This window comes from Lutra lutra, chromosome 8, assembly GCF_902655055.1.
Source record: "Lutra lutra chromosome 8, mLutLut1.2, whole genome shotgun sequence".
NCBI lineage: Eukaryota > Metazoa > Chordata > Mammalia > Carnivora > Mustelidae > Lutra > Lutra lutra.
The window spans coordinates 26,294,516-26,316,346 of NC_062285.1; the positions used below are offsets into that span (position 1 = coordinate 26,294,516).

The 21,831-nt window shown below is 43.5% G+C and overlaps 1 protein-coding gene across 1 annotated transcript in view; it reads left to right on the forward strand.

Moving 5' to 3' along the window:
* The window catches only part of LOC125106044 (phytanoyl-CoA dioxygenase, peroxisomal-like), a 43,649-nt gene extending 22,643 nt beyond the window's left edge, over positions 1-21,006 (forward strand). The window contains exon 9 of the mRNA XM_047739540.1: positions 20,693-21,006. Within this exon, the coding sequence (XP_047595496.1) occupies positions 20,693-20,746 (54 nt within the window). The 3' untranslated portion in view covers positions 20,747-21,006. The remainder of the gene's footprint in view (positions 1-20,692) is intronic.
* The last annotated feature ends 825 nt before the right edge of the window (positions 21,007-21,831 follow it).

Consider the following 21,831-nt stretch of genomic DNA (forward strand, 5'->3'; position numbering starts at 1 on the left):
AGAACCAAGAACATCGAATGGAAAAAAGATAGTTTCTTCAACCACTGGTGCTGGGAAAACTGGAGAGCCGCATGCAAAAGAATGAAACTGGAACACTGTCTTACACCACACACAAAAATTAACTCAAAATGAATCAAGACTTGAATGTAAGACCTGAATCCATAAAATTCCCAGGAGAAAACCCAGGCAGTAAACTCCTTGACATGTGCTTTACTGACATCTTTGTGGGTATGACTCTAAAGGCAAGGGAAACAAAAGCAAAAGTAAACAAATGGGACTCCATCAAACCAAAAGGCTTCTGCCCATCAAAGAAAACCATCAACCATCAACAAGAAAAGGCACCCTACCGAATGGGAGACAACATTTGCAAACTGTGTATCTGATAATGAGTTAATATCCAAAATACATAAGGAACTCATACAACTCAACAACAAAAAGACAAAAAACCTGAATAAAAAAATATGTAGGGAGGGGGAGGAGTCAAGATGGCAGAGAAGTAGCAGGCTGAGACTACATCAGGTAGCAGGAGATCAATTAGATAGCTTATCTAAAGATTGCAAACACCTACAAATCCAACGGGAGATCGAAGAGAAGAACAGCAATTCTAGAAACAGAAAATCAACCACTTTTTGAAAGTTAGGACTGGTGGAGAAGTGAATCCAAAGCTTCGGGAAGATAGACCGCGGGGGGAGGGGCCGGCTCCTGGCAAGCGGCGGAGCAACGGAGCACTAAATCAGGATTTTTAAAAGTCTGTTCCGCTGAGGGACATCGCTCCAGAGGCTAAACTGGGGTGAAGACCACGTGGGGTCAGTGTGGTCTCAGGTCCCGCAAGTTCACAGAAGGATCGGGGCTGTCTCAGTGTCGCACAGCTCGGAGGTATTAGAACGGGGAATCCAGCTACAGAGACAGAGCCGAAGAGCGAGCTCTCAGCTCGGGGTTACCTTGAACTGGTCGCGGACTCGGTGAGCTCGGAGCGCGGCCTGAGGCCAGGGAGATGGGAGTAATTGGGTACTATTCTCTGTGGGCACTCTGAGGAGTGGGGCTTTGAGCTCTCGTTTCCTCTGGGCCAGAGACTGGGAGGCCGCCATTTCCATTCCTGTCCTCTGGAACTCTACACAAAGCATTCAGGGAACAAAAGCTCTGAAAGCAAACCCGAGCGGATTACTCAGCCTGGCCCCGGGTAAGGGCGGTGCAATTCCACCTGCCTGGGTCAAAGACACTTAAGAATCACTACAACAGGCCCCTCCCCCAGAAGATCAACAAGAAATCCAGCCAGGACCAAGTTCACCTACCAAGGAGTGCAGTTTCAATACCAAGGAGAGCAGCAGAATTCCAGAGGAGGAAAAAGCAAAGTACGGAACTCTGGGCTTTCTCCCCATGATTCTTTAGTCTTGCAGTTAATTTAATTTTTTTTTTCAATTTCTTTTTTCTTCTTCTGCTAAATTTTTTCTAACTTTTACCCTTTTCTGTTTTAACATTTTAAACTAGTTTATCTAATATATATATATATATATTTTCTCTTCTATATTTTTTCTTTATTCGTTTTCTTTTTTTAATTGTTTCTTTTTTTTTTTTCTGAACCACTTTTTATCCCCTCCCCCCCCGATTTGGGATCTCTTCTGATTTCATTAAAGTGTATTTTCCTGGGGTCTTGCCACCCTTTTAGTATTTTACTTGCTCCTTCATATACTCTTATCTGGACAAAATGACAAGGCGGAAAAATTCACAACAACAAAAAAAAAGAACAAGAGAGAGTACTGAAGGCTAGTTACCTAATCAATACAGACATTGGTAATATGTCAGATCTAGAGTTTAGAATGACGATTCTCAAGGTTGTAGCCGGGCTCGAAAAAGGCATGGAAGATATTAGAGAAACCCTCTCGAGAGATATAAAAGCCCTTCCTGGAGAAATAAAAGAACTAAAATGTTACCAAGTTGAAATCAAAAAAGCTATTAATGAGGTGCAATCAAAAATGGAGGCTCTCACTGCTAGGATAAATGAGGCAGAAGAAAGAATTAGCGATATAGAAGACCCAATGACAGAGAATAAAGAAGCTGAGCAAAAGAGGGACAAAAGCTACTGGACCACGAGGGGAGAATTCGAGAGATAAGTGACACCATAAGACGAAACAACATTAGGGGGAGTCAAGATGGCGGAGAAGTAGCCGGCTGAGACTACTTTAGGTAGCGGTAGATCAGCTAGATAGCTTATCTAAAGATTGCAAACACCTACAAATCCAACGGGAGATAGAAGAGAAGAAGAACAGCAATTCTAGAAACAGAAAATCAACCACTTTCTGAATGGTAGGACTGGCGGAGAAGTGAATCCAAAGCAACGGGAAGATAGACCGCGGTGGGGAAGGGCCGGCTCCCGGCAAGCGGCAGAGCAACGGAGCACAAAATCAGGACTTTTAAAAGTCTGTTCCGCTGAGGGACATCGCTCCAGAGGCTTAACCGGGGTGAAGCCCACGCGGGGTGGCGTGGCCTCAGGTCCTGCAGGGTCACAGAAGGATCGGGGGTGTCTGAGTGTCGCAGAGCTTACAGGTATTAGAACGGGGAAACCGGCTACACAGACAGATTCGAGGAGTGAGCTCTAAGCCCGGGGTTGAACCGGTCACAGTCTCGGTCACCTCGGAGCGTGACTAGAGGCCAGCGTGACGGGAGTAATTGGGCGCTGTTCTCTGAGGGCACAAAGGAGTGGGGCCCGGGCTCTCGGCTCCTCCGGGCCGGAGACCGGGAGGCCCCCACCTTCATTCCCGTCCTCTGGAACTCTACGGAAAGCGCTCAGGGAACAAAAGCTCCGAAAGCAAACCCGAGCGGATTACTCAGACCGGCCCGGATAAGGGCGGTGCAACTCCGCCTGGGGCAAAGACACTTGAGAATAACGACAACAGGCCCCTCCCCCAGAAGATCAACAAGAAACCCAGCTAGGACCAAGTTCACCTACCAAGGAGTGCAGTTTCAATACCAAGGAGAGCATCGGAATTCCAGAGGAGGAGAAAGCAAAGCACGGAACTCATGGCTTTCTCCCCATGATTCTTTAGCCATGCAGTTAATTTAATTCTTTTTTTCTTTTTCAATTTTTTTTCTCTTTTTCTGCTAAATTTTTTTAACTTTTACCCTTTTCTTTTTTAACGTTTTTAAACTAGTTTATCTAATATATATATATTTTTTTCCTTTTTATATTTTTTTCTGTATTGGTATTCTTTTTTTAATTGTTTCTTTGATTTTTTTCTTTCCTTTCTGAACCTCTTTTTATCCCCTTTCCCCCCCTCACGATTTGGGATCTCTTCTGATTTGGCTAAAGCATATTTTCCTGGGGTTGTTGCCACCCTCTTAGTATTTTACTTGCTCCTTCATATACTCTTATCTGGACAAAATGACAAGGCGGAAAAATTCACCACAAAAAAAAGAACAAGAGGCAGGATCAAAGGCTAGGGACCTAATCAATACAGACATTGGTAATATGTCAGATCTAGAGTTCAGAATGATGATTCTCAAGGTTCTAGCCGGGCTTGAAAAAGGCATGGAAGATATTAGAGAAACCCTCTCAGGACATATAAAAGCCCTTTCTGGAGAAATAAAAGAACTAAAATCTAACCAAGTTGAAATCAAAAAAGCTATTAATGAGGTGCAATCAAAAATGGAGGCTCTCACTGCTAGGATAAATGAGGCAGAAGAAAGAATTAGCGATATAGAAGACCAAATGACAGAGAATAAAGAAGCTGAGCAAAAGAGGGACAAACAGCTACTGGACCACGAGGGGAGAATTCGAGAGATAAGTGACACCATAAGATGAAACAACATTAGAATAATTGGGATTCCAGAAGAAGAGGAAACGGAAAGGGGAGCAGAAGGTATATTGGAGAGAATTATTGGAGAGAATTTCCCCAATATGGCAAAGGGAACAAGCCTCAAAATCCAGGAGGTTCAGAGAACCCCCCTCAAAATCAAGAAGAATAGGTCCACACCCCGTCACCTAATAGTAAAATTTACAAGTCTTAGTGACAAAGAAAAGATCCTGAAAGCAGCCCGGGAAAAGAAGTCTGTAACGTAGAATGGTAAAAATATTAGATTGGCAGCAGACTTATCCACAGAGACCTGGCAGGCCAGAAAGAGCTGGCATGATATATTCAGAGTACTAAATGAGAAAAACATGCAGCCAAGAATACTATATCCAGCTAGGCTATCATTGAAAATAGACGGAGAGATTAAAAGCTTCCAGGACAAACAAAAACTGAAAGAATTTGCAAACACCAAATCAGCTCTACAGGAAATATTGAAAGGGTCCTCTAAGCAAAGAGAGACCCTAAAAGTAGTAGATCAGAAAGAAACAGAGACAAAATACAATAACAGTCACCTTACAGGCAATACAATGGCACTAAATTCATATCTCTCAATACTTACCCTGAATGTTAATGGGCTAAATGCCCCAATCAAAAGACACACGGTATCAGAATGGATAAAAAAACAAAACCCATCTATATGTTGCCTACAAGAAACTCATCTTAAACCTGAAGACACCTCCATGTTTAAAGTGAGGGGGTGGAAAAGAATTTACCATGCTAATGAACATCAGAAGAAAGCAGGAGTGGCAATCCTTATAGCAGATCAATTAGATTTTAAGCCAAAGACTATAATAAGAGATGAGGAAGGACACTATATCATACTCAAAGGAACTGTCCAACAAGAAGATCTAACAATTTTAAATATCTATGCCCCTAACGTGGGAGCAGCCAACTATATAAACCAATTAATAACAAAATCAAAGAAACACATCGACAATAATACAATCATAGTAGGGGATTTTAACACTCCCCTCACTGAAATGGACAGATCATCCAAGCAAAAGATCCACAAGGAAATCAAGGCCTTAAATGACACACTGGACCAGATGGACATCACAGATATATTCAGAACATTTCATCCCAAAGCAACAACATACACATTCTTCTCTAGTGCATGGAACATTCTCCAGAATAGATCACATTCTTGGTCCTAAATCAAGTCTTAACCGGTATCAAAAGATTGGGATCATTCCCTGCATATTTTCAGACCACAATGCTCTGAAGCTAGAACTCAATCACAAGAGGAAATTTGGAAAGAACCCAAATACATGGAGACTAAACAGCATCCTTCTAAAGAATGAATGGGTCAATCAGGAAATTAAAGAAGAATTGAAAAAAATTATGGAAACAAATGATAATGAAAACACAACAGTTCAGAATCTGTGGGACACAACAAAGGCAGTCCTGAGAGGAAAATATATAGCGGTACAAGCCTTTCTCAAGAAACAAGAAAGGTCTCAGGTACACAACCTAACCCTACACCTAAACGAGCTGGAGAAAGAACAAGAAAGAAACCCTAAACACAGCAGGAGAAGAGAAATCATAAAGATCAGAGCAGAAATTAATGAAATAGAAACCAAAAAAACAATAGAACAAATCAACGAAACTAGGAGCTGGTTCTTTGAAAGAATTAATAAGATCGATAAACCCCTGGCCAGACTTATCAAAAAGAAAAGAGAAAGGACCCAAATAAATAAAATCATGAATGAAAGAGGAGAGATCACAACGAACACCAAAGAAATACAGACAATTATAAGAACATACTATGAGCAACTCTACGCCTACAAATTTGACAATCTGGAAGAAATGGATGCATTCCTAGAGACATATAAACTACCACAACTGAACCAGGAAGAAATAGAAAGCCTGAACAGACCCATAACCAGTAAGGAGATTGAAACAGTCATCAAAAATCTCCAAACAAACAAAAGCCCAGGGCCAGATGGCTTCCCGGGGGAATTCTACCAAACATTTAAAGAAGAACTAATTCCTATTCTCCTGAAACTGTTCCAAAAAATAGAAATAGAAGGAAAACTTCCAAACTCATTTTATGAGGCCAGCATCACCTTGATCCCAAAACCAGACAAGGATCCCATCAAAAGAGAACTACAGACCAATATCCTTGATGAACACAGATGCAAAAATTCTCGCCAAAATACTAGCCAATAGGATTCAGCAGTACATTAAAAGGATTATTCACCACGACCAAGTGGGATTTATTCCAGGGCTGCAAGGTTGGTTCAACATCCGCAAATCAATCAATGTGATAGAACACATTAATAAAAGAAAGAACAAGAATCATATGATACTCTCCATAGATGCTGAAAAAGCATTCGACAAAGTACAGCATCCCTTCCTGATCAAAACTCTTCAAAGTGTAGGGATAGACGGCACATACCTCAATATTTTCAAAGCCATCTATGAAAAACCCACCGCAAATATCATTCTCAATGGAGAAAAACTGAAAGCTTTTCCGCTAAGGTCAGGAACACGGCAGGGATGTCCGTTATCACCACTGCTATTCAACATAGTACTAGAAGTCCTAGCCTCAGCAATCAGACAACAAAAGGAAATTAAAGGCATCCAAATCGGCAAAGAAGAAGTCAAACTATCACTCTTCGCAGATGATATGATACTCTATGTGGAAAACCCAAAAGACTCCACTCCAAAACTGCTAGAACTAGTACAGGAATTCAGTAAAGTGTCAGGATATAAAATCAATGCACAGAAATCAGTTGCATTTCTCTACACCAACAACAAGACAGAAGAAAGAGAAATTAAGGAGTCCATCCCATTTACAATTGCACCCAAAACTATAAGATACCTAGGAATAAACCTAACCAAAGAGACTAAGAATCTATACACAGAAAACTATAAAGTACTCATGAAAGAAATTGAGGAAGACACAAAGAAATGGAAAAATGTTCCATGCTCCTGGATTGGAAGAATAAATATTGTGAAAATGTCTATGCTACCTAAAGCAATCTACACATTTAATGCAATTCCTATCAAAGTACCATCCATTTTTTTCAAAGAAATGGAACCAATAATCCTAAAATTTATATGGAACCAGAAGAGACCTCGAATAGCCAAAGGAATATTGAAAAAGAAAGCCAAAGTCGGTGGCATCACAATTCCGGACTTCAAGCTCTATTACAAAGCTGTCATCATCAAGACAGCATGGTAGTGGCACAAAAACAGACACATAGATCAATGGAACAGAATAGAGAGCCCAGAAATAGACCCTCGACTCTATGGTCAACTCATCTTCGACAAAGCAGGAAAGAATGTCCAATGGAAAAAAGACAGCCTCTTCAATAAATGTTGTTGGGAAAATTGGACAGCCACATGCAGAAAAATGAAATTGGATCATTTCCTTACACCATACACGAAAATAGACTCAAAATGGATGAAGGATCTCAATGTGAGAAGGGAATCCATCAAAATCCTTGAGGAGAACACAGGCAGCAACCTTTGACGTTAGCCGCAGCAACATCTTCCTAGGAACATCACCAAAGGCAAGGGAAGCAAGGGCAAAAATGAACTATTAGGATTTTATCAAGATCAAAAGCTTTTGCACAGCAAAGGAAACAGTGAACAAAACCAAAAGACAACTGACAGAATGGGAGAAGATATTTGCAAATGACATATCAGATAAAGGGCTAGTGTCCAAAATCTATAAAGAACTTAGCAAACTCAACACCCAAAGAACAAATAATCCAATCAAGAAATGGGCAGAGGACATGAACAGACATTTCTGCAAAGAAGACATCCAGATGGCCAACAGACACATGAAAAAGTGCTCCATATCACTCGGCATCAGAGAAATACAAATCAAAACCACCATGAGATATCACCTCACACCAGTCAGAATGGCTAAAATTAACAAGTCAGGAAATGACAGATGCTGGCGAGGATGAGGAGAAAGGGGAACCCTCCTACACTGTTGGTGGGAATGTAAGCTGGTGCAACCACTCTGGAAAACAGCATGGAGGTTCCTCAAAATGTTGAAAATAGAACTACCCTATGACCCAGCAATTGCACTGCTGGGTATTTACCCTACAGATACAAACGTAGTGATCCAAAGGGGCACGTGCACCCGAATGTTTATAGCAGCAATGTCTACAATAGCCAAACTATGGAAAGAACCTAGATGTCCATCAACAGACGAATGGATAAAGAAGAAGTGGTATATATACACAATGGGATACTATGCAGCCATCAAAAGAAATGAAATCTTGCCATTTGCGACGACGTGGATGGAACTAGAGGGTATCATGCTTAGCGAAATAAGTCAATCGGAGAAAGACAACTATCATATGATCTCCCTGATATGAGGGAGAGGAGATGCAACATGGGGGGTTAAGGGGGTAGGAGAAGAATAAATGTAACAAGATGGGATTGGGAGGGAGACATACCATAAGTGACTCTTAATCTCACAAAACAAACTGAGGGTTGATGGGGGGAGGGGGTTTGGGAGTGGGGGATGGGGTTATGGATATTGGGGAGTGCTATGGTGAGTGCTGTGAAGTGTGTAAACCTGGCGATTCACAGACCTGTACCCCTGGGGATAAAAATATATGTTTATAAAAAAAATAAAATTAAAAAAAAAAAGAAAAAAATGGGCAGAAGATATGAACAGACACTTCTCCAACGAAGACATACAAATGGCTATCAGACACATGAAAAAATGTTCATCATCACTAGCCATCAGGGAGCTTCAAATTAAAACCACATTGAGATATCACCTTACACCAGTTAGAATGGCCAAAATTAGCAAGACAGGAAACAACATGTGTTGGAGGGGATGTGGAGAAAGGGGAACCCTCTTACACTGTTGGTGGGAATGCAAGTTGGTGCAGCCTCTTTGGAGAACAGTGTGGAGATTCCTCAAGAAATGAAAAATAGAACTTCCCTATGACCCTGCCATTGCACTACTGGGTATTTACCCCAAAGATACAGATGTAGTGAAAAGAAGGGCCATCTGTACCCCAATGTTTATAGCAGCGATGGCCATGGTCGCCAAACTGTGGAAAGAACCAAGATGCCCTTCAACGGACAAATGGATAAGGAAGATGTGGTCCATATACACTATGGAGTATTATGCCTCCATCAGAAAGGATGAATACCCAACTTTTGTAGCAACATGGACGGGACTGGAAGAGATGATGCTGAGTGAAATAAGTCAAGCAGAGAGACTCAATTATCATATGGTTTCACTTATTTGTGTAACATAACAAATAGCATGGAGGACATGGGGAGTTAGGAGAAGGGAGTTGGGGGAAATTGGAAGGGGAGGTGAACAATGAGAGACTATGGACTCTGAAAAACAATCTGAAAGGGTTTGAAGAGGTGGGGGGTGGGAGGTTGGGGGAACCAGGTGGTGGGTATTAGAGAGGGCACGGATTGCATGGAGTACTGGGTGTGTTACAAAAACAATGAATACTGTTAATGCTGAAAATAAATTTTAAAAAATGATTTAAAAAAAAGGGGGGGGGCTGGCCTTGCTCTGGATGTTGACGATTGTCCACCCTGCTTCAGAGGAAATTGGCAGCAGCTAATAAACTAATTTCTGAGTCCTGTCCTGCTTTTCTCTGTGAGTATGGCAGTTTCACCACATTACATAAAGACATCCCTTAAAAAACTATAACATGTTTAGGGGCATCCAGGTGGCTCAATACCGAAGTGGCTGGCTCTAGATTTCAGCTCAGGTGGTGGTCTTAGGGTCTTGAGATGGAGCCTGGCCTCTGGCTCACCACTCAGCACGGAGTCTGCCAGTTCCTCTCCCTCTGCTCCTCCCCCTGCTTTCTCTCTCTCTCAAATAAATAAATAAATAAAATATTTTTAAAAATAGATATGGTAACATGTTTATAAGGTGAGACATTCTGGAAGTTACTCGTTAAGACAAAGAAATAATGAGAAAAATGAGGGAGAGCAAAGAAACAGTGAGATGCCGTGTCAGTCACCTGCAGAGAATAAATGGGAAAGATATTTCAGAAAGAATTTCTAGTTCTTATAGCCATTATGGACAACTGTATGGAAGTTCCTCAAAAAATTAAAAATAGAACTATCATATGATCCAGCAATCCCACTGGATTCCAGTTCCAAAGGAACTGAAATTAGATTTCAAAGAGATATCTGCACTCCTATTTTCATTGCAACACTTTTCACAAGAGCCAAGATATGGCAACAACCTAAGCGTCTGTCATCAAGTGAAAGGATAAAGAAAATATGGTAGCACACACAATGAGATATGATTCAACCCTAGTTATGAAAGAGATCCTACCTACCATTTGTGACAACAAATGACATTGTGACAACATGGAAGGAGCTTGAGGGCGCAATGCTAAGCAAAATAAGCCAGTCACAGGATTAATACTACCCGCTACCACTTACTTATAGGAGGAATTTAAGAGTCAAACTCACAGAAGCAGAGAAAATGGTGGTTCCCAGGGGTGAAGAAGGGAGGGGAGAATGGAGAGGGGATGGTTTAAGGCTACCAAGTTTCAGGTATGCTAGGTAAATGGTTCTGGAGATCTACAATACAGTATAGTATCCGTAGCTCGCAATGTTGCATTATCTACTGAAAATTTGCTAAGAGAGTAGATCTTATGGCTGCGTCCTTACCACCTACACACAAAATAATGAGGGCAAGAGTGTGGAGGGAACTTTGATAGGTGATGGATGTCTATGACCTTGATGATGGTGGCCAGAATCCTGTATACTTGTCCCTGAACTATTTAAACTGTTGGAAAAAGAAGAAAAAGAGACAGAGAAAGAGGAAGAAAGAAAGAAAGAGAGAAAGAGAAAAGAAAGAAAGAAAGAAAGAAAGAAAGAAAGAAAGAAAGAAAGAAAGAAAGAAAGAAGAAAGAAGAGAGAAAAGAAGAGAGAAAAGAAAAAATGAGAGAAAGGAAGAAGAAGGGGTAGGGAAGGGAGGGAAAATGGAGGAAAGGAAGGAAAGAAGGGATGGAGGGGGAGAGAGAGAAAGGAAGGGAGGGAGAAAGGAAGGGAAGGAGGGAGGGAGAAGGAAGGGAAGAAGGAAGGAGCGTCTGGCTGGCTTGGTTGGTGGAATTGGGAACCCCTCACAATGGGGTCATGAATTTGACCACCATGTTGGGTATAGATATTATTCGAATAAACTTAGAAAAAAAGAAAGAAAAATAACTTATAGTTCTTTTTTTTTTTTTAAGATTTTATTTATTTGACAGAGATCACAAGTAGACAGAGAAGCAGGCACAAAGAGAGGAGGAAGCAGGTCAGAGAGCAGATGGAGCAGGGCTCTACCCAGGACCCTGGGATCAAGACCAGAGCTGAAGGCAGAGGCTTTAACCCACTGAGCCACCCAGGCGCCCCTAGAATTTGTAGTTCTTAAGGAAATTTAAAATAATACTAGATATGTGGATCAGACGCGTTTCACAAAGTCATTTATTTCATGTACCTTTTTTTCCTTTTCAATGAAAGCCAGTATGTTTCTAGTATTTCACACTGGATTCCCAACAAATTAAACGCATTTTTTGAACAGCATGTCACATGTTTCTAACATTTCCCAATGGATTCCCAATAAATTAATCCAATTTCCGAACAGCAGATTACTTCTAGGGCTGAACATCTGAATTGCTACTTCAGCAGCAGAGAGACAGACACGTGGGATAAACTAGACTGACAGTTTGGGAATGTGGGTCATGTTTTGGCTCATTTCTCATTGGGCGACCTTAACCCTGTTGCTAAGCCCTTCAAAACCAGTTTCCCTGCTTTGTGGGGCAGGATCTCTGTGATGTGGAGGAGCTGGATGCCGACAGGAGGTCCGCTCCGGACCGTGGCCCAGTGCGTGGACGCTGGAGGCCCCGAGCATCCCAGCTCAAGGCGGAATCTCCGGAGTTCCGAGCGCTTGGCCAGGACCCTTCAGATCGTGCCCCGCCGGCCGCCCGAGTAAAGTCTGATGCCCAGCTGATTCGTCTATTCGCGGGAGCCATGAACCAGTCCCATGCAGGTGCCCGCCTGCGCATCGTGCTGGGACACCTCCGCCAGTGCTCAGCGGGCGTCGGTGTATCCTTTGCGGTGCGCGGGGCTCAGGTTGCAAGTGTGGTGGCCTCCAGGGCTCAAGGCACAGCCGCCCAGCGGACTCTGCCCCTTCCTGCGCGCCCGCGTCCGGCATTGGTGTCCGCTTTCCGGGGTCCCGGGGGCGGGAGGCAGGGGAGCCTGGGCAGGAGGGTTCCCAGGGCGGGTAGCCCCAAGCTCCGGGCCGGGGTCCGGCCTGCCCACTTGGCGGCTGCATGACAGTGCCGGCCTGAGGGGCTGATGTGGCGCAGCCGCAGGCTTCGCGGCCCTCCTAGGGCCTGTTTCCCTGCCTTGCCAGGGGAGAATGGAAGTTCTTCCTGAGGGCGTGCTCTCAGCTAATGTGGCGCTAGTGTGGCGTTTTCTGCACTTGGCCCGCGTGTTCCGACTGCCCAGAGTCCTAGGCACACGAAGCACAGTCCCAGTCGCTCATAAACAGGAGCGCAGGTTTGCCTGAAGCACTGGGGGTGGGCGGGCGGGAGGACACTCAGGCAGCAGCGCACTCAGGCGAGGGAGGCCCAGTCCGCACCCTCTGGCTCTTCCTTCCTTGAGGAGAGCTGTGCGTGCTGCTCCTCCAGGGTGTCCCTGAACCCCGCAGGAGTGGAAATGATGTCTCCCAGTTGGTCTTTCGGACTTACTCTCGGAGGCGATGTGTGTGCCACTCGTGTCGGATCCTGGAAAATGTCACTACGGGACACGGACGTCAGAATCTTTATGGAATTGTTTCTCCTGCTCCAATTAAGTGTTCTCTTTCAGGGGGCACTTTGGGGGTGAGGAGGACACTGCGTGGGATTTCCCCGTAAGTGATGGGATTAAGCTCTATTTTGCTGTGTGCAGGATCCTGAGCTCCTTCCTAAAAATGCTTCTTTGTAGGGGCCTGCCCCTCCCAGAGGAACTGGCTTGTGGACCCTGGATGTACAGGCGGGGCAGGCCGGGTGGAGATGTCCAATTGGGGCGCACGCGTATATCCACTGGGGTGAATTGGGATTCAACTGGCCGCCTGTGTAGGGGCGGGGCTCAACCACCCCCATAAAGGTTGGTCTGCGAGGCTGAAGAGAAAGGAAGAAGGAGAGCTGTAAGAGGAAGAAGAAGGAAGAAGAAGAAGAGTCGGAGGAGCAGAAAAAGGAGAGTCGGCGGGAGCAGAAGAAGGAGAGCTGTAGCAGCTCTTGTAAGAGCTGTAGGAGCTGTAACTGATCTTGTAAGAGCTGTGGGAGCTATAACTGCTCTTGTAAGAGCTGTGGGAGTTGTACCAGCTCTTGTCAGAGCTATAAGAGCCGCCAGCGGTCCCAACGGCCCCGAGCCGCCAGCGGCCCTGAGTCGCCAGCAGTCCCCACACCAGCGGCCCTGCCACACACCGCGACCCTCGGCAGCGGGGCGCGGGGAACGGCCTAGACGCCAGCAATCTCGCTGCGAACGCTGAGCCGCTGCCTCATCAGAGCTGCGTCATTCCAGGGAGCAGCTTCGTCTGGGAAGAAGCCTCCTTGGTGAGTGGCCCTGCGGGAGCAGCATCGTCAGGGAAGAGGCTTCCTCCAGAACGGCCTCACCAGAGGAGCCTTGTCCGGGGAGCAGCCTCGCCAGAGCAGCCCCTGTCCGGGGAACAGCCTTTTCCGGGGAGCAGCCTCGCCGGAGCAGCCCTGTCCAGGGAGCAGCCTTGTCCGGGGACCGGCCTTGCTGGAGCAGCCCTGTCCGGGGACCGGCCTTGCTGGAGCAGCCCTGTCCGGGGAGCAGCCCTGTCCGGGGAGCGACCTCATTAGCAGCGGCCTCGTCCAGAGCGGTGGCCTCCGCTGGGGAGCAGCCTTGTCAGAGTGGCGTCATGGGGAGCAGAGTCTGTGTCATCCGTGTTGTCCTCCTTGTCATCATCGCTGTTGTCATCGCCTCTTCATTGTTAGGAGTGGCCTCATCCTGGGAGCAGCTTCCTCCAGAGTGGCCTCTTCTTGGGAGCGGCCCTGTCCAGGGAGCGACCTCATCAGCAGCGGTCTTCTTGGGAGTAGCCTCTTCTTCTGATGGAGAAGGGAGACACTGTTTTCTTTCATCCTTTGCTCATCCATGGCTCTGGTTGGAACAGAACTCAAGGGTACCAGAAGGTATGCATTCACATCACTGTACTTTCCAAAGATGAATACATTAGAAACAAAAATGTCAAGATATGTGAAACTATGAGATTTGTGACATTGAACTAAACTGGTGTTTAGTCTGGTTTATTTACCAGGAAATCTATTTGCTACCTCCTGCTTTTAGGCTCCTATCAATAAGAAGCCAGGTGACCTCAGGATCCTAATCCTGCTGATAATGAATTATGAACATTCATAGAATTGCTTCAGAAGAAGAACATACTTGGGAGCCCATAGCCTGTGATTTGGAGGCAGAAACAATGGCTGGCACATAAAAATCATAAAATCTGGAATGTATATAGCTCATAGTAACCACATAAGAGGAAGGTTTATAAGAGCTTTGTTATTTGGAAAATCATTCTCAATTCTAAGCAAACGTTTTGAATTGGCTGCCCAGACCTCAGATTTCACAGGCAGCCATATTTTTCATCCCTGAGTCCCAGAATTTGTTTTTAGCTTCAGAATGTTTTAAACCCCTAATGATTTAAAACTGACAAAATTTCTCATAGTCCCTGATTTCTCACTTCTCAAAAATTCAACAGATCTGACAGTACTGTGGATGTCCATTTCCCCATATAACATGGCTCTCCATACTAAATATTGGGCGTTATGGGGGGGTTAGTGAAACCTTCCAGTTTTTCACACCAACTATCACTGTCTACATGAGATCAAGGGTTAGTTTCCAGGTTTCATCTTCTATTCATTCATATTTGTATCAGGTTGACAGGGCCATGATGAAGGTGAGGCAAGAAGACACTCTTCTGGATCAAAATTTAATGGGGGTGGGGGAAAGGTATAAAAAAAAAAAAGAAAAGAAAAGAAAAGAAAAACCCAATCCCTCAGCATTCAAGTTAAATGAAATTTTAGGGCAGTATTTAGAAAATCAAAACTAATTGAAAAAATATCCGTGATGTAAGGTGGTATCTCTGAATCCTCCGGAACCTTACACCAGTTAGAATGGCAAAAATTGACAAGGCAAGAAACAACAAATGTTAGAGAAGTTGTGGAGAAAGGGGAACACTCTTACACTGCTGGTGGGAATGCAGATGAGTGCAACCACTTTGGAAAAGAGTGTGGAGTTTCCTCAAAAACTTGAAAATAGAGCTACCCTATGACTCAGCAATTGCACTACTGCGTATTTACTCCAAAGATACAGATGTAGTGAAAAGAAGAGCCACATGCACCCCAACGTTCATAGCAGCAATGTCCACAATTGACAAAATGTGGAAAGAACCAAGATGGCCTCCAACAGACGAATGGAAAAAGAAGATGTGGTCCATATTACTCAGCCATCAGAAAGGATGAATACCCACCATTTGCATCAACATGGATGGGACTGGAGATTATGTTGAGTGAAATAAGTCAAACAGAGAATGTCAATTATCATATGGTTTCACTTATTTATGGAACATAAGGAATAGCATGGAGACATTAGGAGAAGGAAGGGAAAAATGAAGGGAGAGAAATCAGAGAGGGAGATGAACCATAAGAGACTAGGGACTCCAGAAAACAAACTGAAGGTTTTAGAAGGGTGGGAGGTGGGTTGGGGGGATTGGGTGAGCCTGGTGATGGGTATTAAGGAGGGCCCAGATTGCCTGGAGCATTGGGTGTTAAACGCAAACAATGAATCATGGAACACTACATCAAAAACTAATGATGTACTCTATAGTGACTAACATAACAATAAAAAAAAAAAAGAAAAGAAAAAATATCCATGATGGGCACAATGCCAGCATTTGAAATGAAGAGTAGATTGGACTCTCTAACAGCATGGCCCTCAGAAGTGTGCAAGCAGGAGGTATAGCCACAGTGACATAAATAATATGATTGTTCCTGAGTTTCACTAATTTGGGCCTTTTTTAAAAAAAGATTTTATTTATTTATGACAGAGAGAGATAACGAGAGAGGGAACACAAACAAGGGGGGAGCTGGAGAGGGAGAAGCACGCTCCCCACTGAGCAGGGAGCCCGATATGGGACTCAATCCCAGGACCCTGGGATCAGGACCCAAGCTGAACACAGACACTTTAACCAACTAGGCCGCCCAGGTGCCCCTAATTTGGGCCTTTTATCGTGTATCCTTAGCCCCAAAATTCAGCTTGGAATGAAAAATGGAAATTTATGTGTATGTGTGTGTATAAAAAAGGGAATCCGAGACAATAATCTGAGAGTTGACATGAGTCAGAAAGTTATAACATGTGCTACATGATCAGGATCATAAACTGAGATAGGATAACTACATATTGAAAGATTCCATGTTAAAAAGTTGAGTATGAAATGATTTTTGCATGAAAATAAAAGTTATATAATGTAAAACACCCCAAGTATTATGAAAGCTAATGCCCCAACTTTGCAATTTTTCAAGTATTTCAGCTAGTTAAATGTTTGGGAAAGTATGAACCCTTAAAAAAATGCAAAAACACATGAATATGGGTGTGCCCTTTTCCTCTTTGGTCTCAGGTGTCACTCCTCCTTGACATGGTATGGGGGCTTCTGTGGGAAATGGAGTTTGTGACTCCACTGCATAGAAATTCGATGTCCTGGGCAAAGCAGGCAGTCCCTTCAGTAGGCAGTCACCTCAAGAGAACTAACCTGAAACTAGGAAAGTGAGTTTTAAGTTTAGATTAGCTTGTAAGTTTTTCAAGAATAGGGAGAACTAAGTAACCTCCATCTTACCTTCAGACAGAAAGAAGATGGGGATCGTATGTGATGCTATTGGACTCAAAGTGTCCATTTTATTTCAAAGGGGTGGTGTGTATATTATTGTCCTTTGCAAGGTATTTTTGTGGGTTATTGTTTGTTTGTTTTCATGATCCGTAGCCATTGAAATGACAACCCACCACAAACTCAACTGAGTAATTAACTTCCCTAAGAAAATGGTGAAGAACGCTGGAACACATTCCTGTTTAGGACTTGAGGACATCCACACACTAGAAAAATCACGTTAAAAAGTTCAAGTCCTCCTACTCATGTCATTATGTTCCCTGCCCCCCTTTATTTTTAACAATTTGACAAAGTAGCTTTATTTGAATCAAATAACAAATTTGGGATTGATCTTTGGATATCTTTGTGGTTTCATTTCATTTTTATACTGATTCATTTTTATTGTTTTATCAAAGAGTCAACCCATGATAGATTAAAAATAAACAAAACCAGTTTTCACCACAGATAATTTGAAATAACTAAGCACTTGAATTTATGCCCTAACTCTCTACCTATTCTCCTATGAAAAATAATTAAGAGTAACAAATAGATATTTTCCCATTTATACCCCCATAAAATATAACTGTATGCTCTGTATAATTTTTGTATTCTTGTGTAACAAACTACAGAAGTTTAGTAGCTTAAAACAATCCCCATTTATTAGTTTATAGTCCTTTAGGTCAAAAGTCTGGTGCAGCATGGCTGATTTCTCTGCCCAAAATATCACCTGGCAAAAATCAAGGTGTTGCTGGACAGAGTTCTTACCTGGAGGCTCTAAGGAAAAGTCTACTCCTAGGATCATTCTCGTTGTTAGCATAATTTAGCTCCTTGCAATGACAGGACTGAGGTCCTCTTTCTCAACAGGAGTTGAGAACCCACTCTCAACTCCTAGACAGTGCCCATAACTTTTTGTGACTTGGCTTCCTTCATCTTTAAGCTAGTAACAGTGCATCAAATCCTCCTGCTTCAAATCACTGACTTCCTCTTCTGTGACCCCTGTCTTGGATTAGGTCAGGCCCACATGGATAATCTCCCTACATTCAGGTCAACTGTGCCATGTAACATAACCTAACCATTGAGTAAAATCCATCACATTCACATTCTCAGGGTGTCACACCCATGTACTCCATGGGTCCCCGCCCCCTTTGGAAACAAGTATCACAGGGAGCTAAAAACCTTTTGTATTTCTTAGTCAGACTTAAACTGTACCTGGGGAAAAAGAGATACTGAACCCTGAAGAGACTAATACAGGACAGCATGGAACATTCTAGAAATCAAACGCTGAGGGAAATAGCCGACTTTCTAAAAGAAGCCTCCCTGTTCGGTTGCTGGTGTTAATGGAATGGTTTTTTTTTCCCAGTATTAACCCAGTCACTCTGCACAGGCAATTTCCTGCCCTTTTGCCAGTGCGGACTCCCACTACATTGATGTGAAAGGCACCAGTCAAGAAGTCATTGAGAGGGGGTGCCTGGGTGGCTCAGTGGGTTGGGCCGCTGCCTTCGGCTCAGGTCATGATCTCAGGGTCCTGGAATCAAGTCCCACGTCGGGCTCTCTGCTCAGCAAGAGGCCTGCTTCCCTCTCTCTCTCTCTCTGCCTGCCTCTCCGTCTACTTGTGATCTCTCTCTGTCAAATAAATAAATAAAATCTTAAAAAAAAAAAAGAAGTCATTTAGAGGGACTTTTCACGGATAGGAAAAAAATTATATGGAATTCCAGATGACACCAGGTTGCAGGTATGTTTTTCTTAGATGACAGGTTATGACTTCTTTGTCTTCTTTTCTTCAGATGCTTAACAAGTCTCATACCTGTTGTAATTTGAAGTATAACGTGCTTTGTTTAGAGCGCCTTGCAGAAGCATTGCTGAGACCCACTAAGAATTATACTGGAATTTCAGCTTGTACGCGCTTCCCCAGCTGGGGCATCTGAGCACCTCGTGCTTTTTTATGTCTTTGGCCACCCTGTGGTATGCAGGCTATTCTGTTCCTGGATGGGCAGGTGGAAACAGAAAACAGATCTGGAGGAGAGCAAGTGAAGGACAAAGCTACCTTCTGAACGCACAGAAGGAAAGTTAGAGGCTTGGGCTTTCACCCAGAGGCCCCCTTTATTTCTATAGAGCAGATTTATTGACATATCTACAAATCCAAGGAGACGCCCAGAAAGCCATTCGTAAGCAGATTTTGTTTGGGTCAGTTGGCATCTGGAGTTTGATGGAGCAGACTTCAGAAACCACTGACACTTATCAGTGGGGGACAGAGACATTATGTCATACCCTTTCTACTTAATACACATCACTTGTAAATTCTTTGCAAGTAGAACATTCAAAGCTGATGATGATGTTCACCAGACAAACTGTAATCAAAGCAAAAATAAACATATTTACTTTGTAAATGAAGTCCATTTTAGCCGCTGAACCAAGAAGCTGATCCTATGTTTTAATTTGCATTAATCATAAATGCATGCATTTCCTATGGGGCAGACCCGCAAGGAGACTGAGTGTCATGATAACTCTGGGCCTTCCAGTACTGTGAAGAGTACCATACACCAGCACTAAGCTACCGTGCCATTAGGAGTCATCTTCTGAAACTCCTTCCCAGCTTAAAAATCTGACTTCGCCCTTGCCCCTTCTCCCTTTAGCATCTATGACTCTATCCCACATCTGCAAAGGCTCTCATTTCACACTGTAGATGGTAGACCATCTTGTCCTTCTCCCTTGGTCCAGCACTTAAAATGCATCATATTTTGTCAAGTGGGGCTTCCATGCAACACTCTGACTTTTAAAGCAGAAAAAAAAATGCATATATTATGTTTGTGGTTTGTCAGGTTGTGGTAAGTGATTGCCTTCTGTATTTATTTCATTTATTTGAGAGAGAAAGAGAGAACGAGCAGTAAGGGTGGCAGGCAGGCAAAGGGAGAGGGAGAAGCAGACTCCCTGCTGAGTGGGGAGCTTACTGAGGGTCTGGATCTCAGAACCTTGAGATCATGACCTGAGCCCAAAGACCGACGCTTAATGGACTGAGCCACCCAAGTGCCCCGCCTGTATTTACTTGAAAATGTTAGTCTTGCAGATATAGTTCCTCAGCTTTACTTAGAATAATGATATTAATTTCTGCTACATAGTTCTTTGTGAGTTATAAGAGCTCTTTCATATCTCTAGTCTTACTTTCTTCTCCAAATCCCAGAGCGTCGGTCTTTCTCACTTTTTTTTTTTTTTTAAGATCACTTTATTTATTTGAGCGTGAGAAAGTGCACACAAGCGGGGGGTAGAGAGGAGGGAAAGGGAGGGAATCTCCAGAAGATTCCTCACTGAGCGAGGAGCCCGAGACAGGGCTCCAACCCAGCACCCTGAGATCATGACCTGAGTCGGACACTTAACGGACTGAGCCACCCAGGAACCCCTCACTCCACGCACTTAGGGAGAAAGTGAAAAGTCCAAGAGGTTGGCCTGAGTGATGTAAGTGACAGAGGTACATTTTGGAGTCAGGTCCAATTCCAAAACCGTTTTTTCCACCTGATCTAGCTGTTGGCTCAAAAATAAAGAAACAAAAATGTCTGAATTGCTTTATTAAGAACAAAGGAAAAAAAATCCCAAATCAAGCCATAACTCATGACATCACTTGCACTTAGGAGCAGATCAGTGTAAATGGGGCAGTGTCTAAAGGAACGCAGGACGAGGGGCAGTGTGGATTGTTGTGACCAAACACTGTTTTCAGCCGGTTGAAGACACCTGTGGTCAACAGCAGCGCCAAATAACACAGGCTCACCTTCTGGGGACTTGCTCTCTTAGTTTGGTCAACACTATTCTAGATGTGGGCAAGTACATTATTTGGAGTCTTAGAATATAGTTTATTTACCAGTTGATAGGACTACTGTGCAGAGTTTTTCCATTTAACTGTTGGTAGATGCTAGAAATCTACTTCTTCTCATGCTGAACAGATCCCTGTGTTCCATCAACTGACTGTGCTTGGTTTTATTTCCAGGATGTGCTTAGATTTCGAGTGCAGCTGGTGAAAGGAAAGAGGATCAACCTTTGAGGTAGCCGTCTGCTTGAGGTCTTTGAGAGAAAACGGAACAAATCAAGGTGCCTGGGGAAAATGTTTTCTTAACAAGCTATCCTCATCTTTTCTATTGCTTGTTCTCCAAATCATGACACAAGGATAAGATATTTTTGCTGGTATGTGGTTAGTTCTGCATGCAGACCTCTTGTTTTCATGGAGGAAGATATGTAACAGTGGCTGATTATTGTTTTCAGGAAAACTGAGGGTTGCAGCTAATAAATGTGTTTCATGTCTAATTTAAGTGTGTTCAATCAGTTTCTTCGATTCAGTTAGCTCTTTGCCCAAGCAGAAAGGTATCCTTTGAAACTCAGGGTATGTGGACTCTTGCATCCCTCTTCTGGAAAACCCACCACCCCCTGATTTCATGGCTTGGGAGACTTCTCAGATCTAGAACACCATCTAACACAGGCACGTGTAATGAAGGGCATTGTGGAGTAGAAAGAAAGGAGATGCTTGTGCTCTGACACAGGATTCCTTGCATGACGTCTCCAACCCAGTTCTCCTTAAAAAAAAAAAAAAAAGACCGGATCTTTCCAAGTTGTTTTTCTCTGTTCCTGAAGAAGGAAGACTAAGGTGGCTTCATCTGCTTTTTTTCATTGGGTAAGGCAGTTGAAAACCCTCCGCATTTATGAACAAAACCTAAACTCTTTCAAACTACAGGGACAATTTTAGATAGTTTAGGTTTCTAATGGGCATGAACTGGGAGAATTTATTTTATTTTGAAGATTTTTTGTATTTTTTATTGAGAGAGACCTACACACACACACACACACACACACACACACACACACGCATGAGTAGTGGGGAGGGGCAGAGGGAGAGGCAGACAGCCCCATGAGCAGGGAGCCCAACAAGGGGCTCAATCCCAGGACCCTGGGATCAAGACCTGAACCTAAGGCACAGGTTTAATCCACTGAGCCACCTTTGGGCCTCATGGAGGGGGGTTTTACTTTATTCAGTGCCAGATTTGTACACAAGTTGGGGCAACAAAGAGACCTAGTCTTGATTTTTAAAAACAACAATTTGCTAAGAAATAACAAGAGTCCCTTTCTTGTTAATCT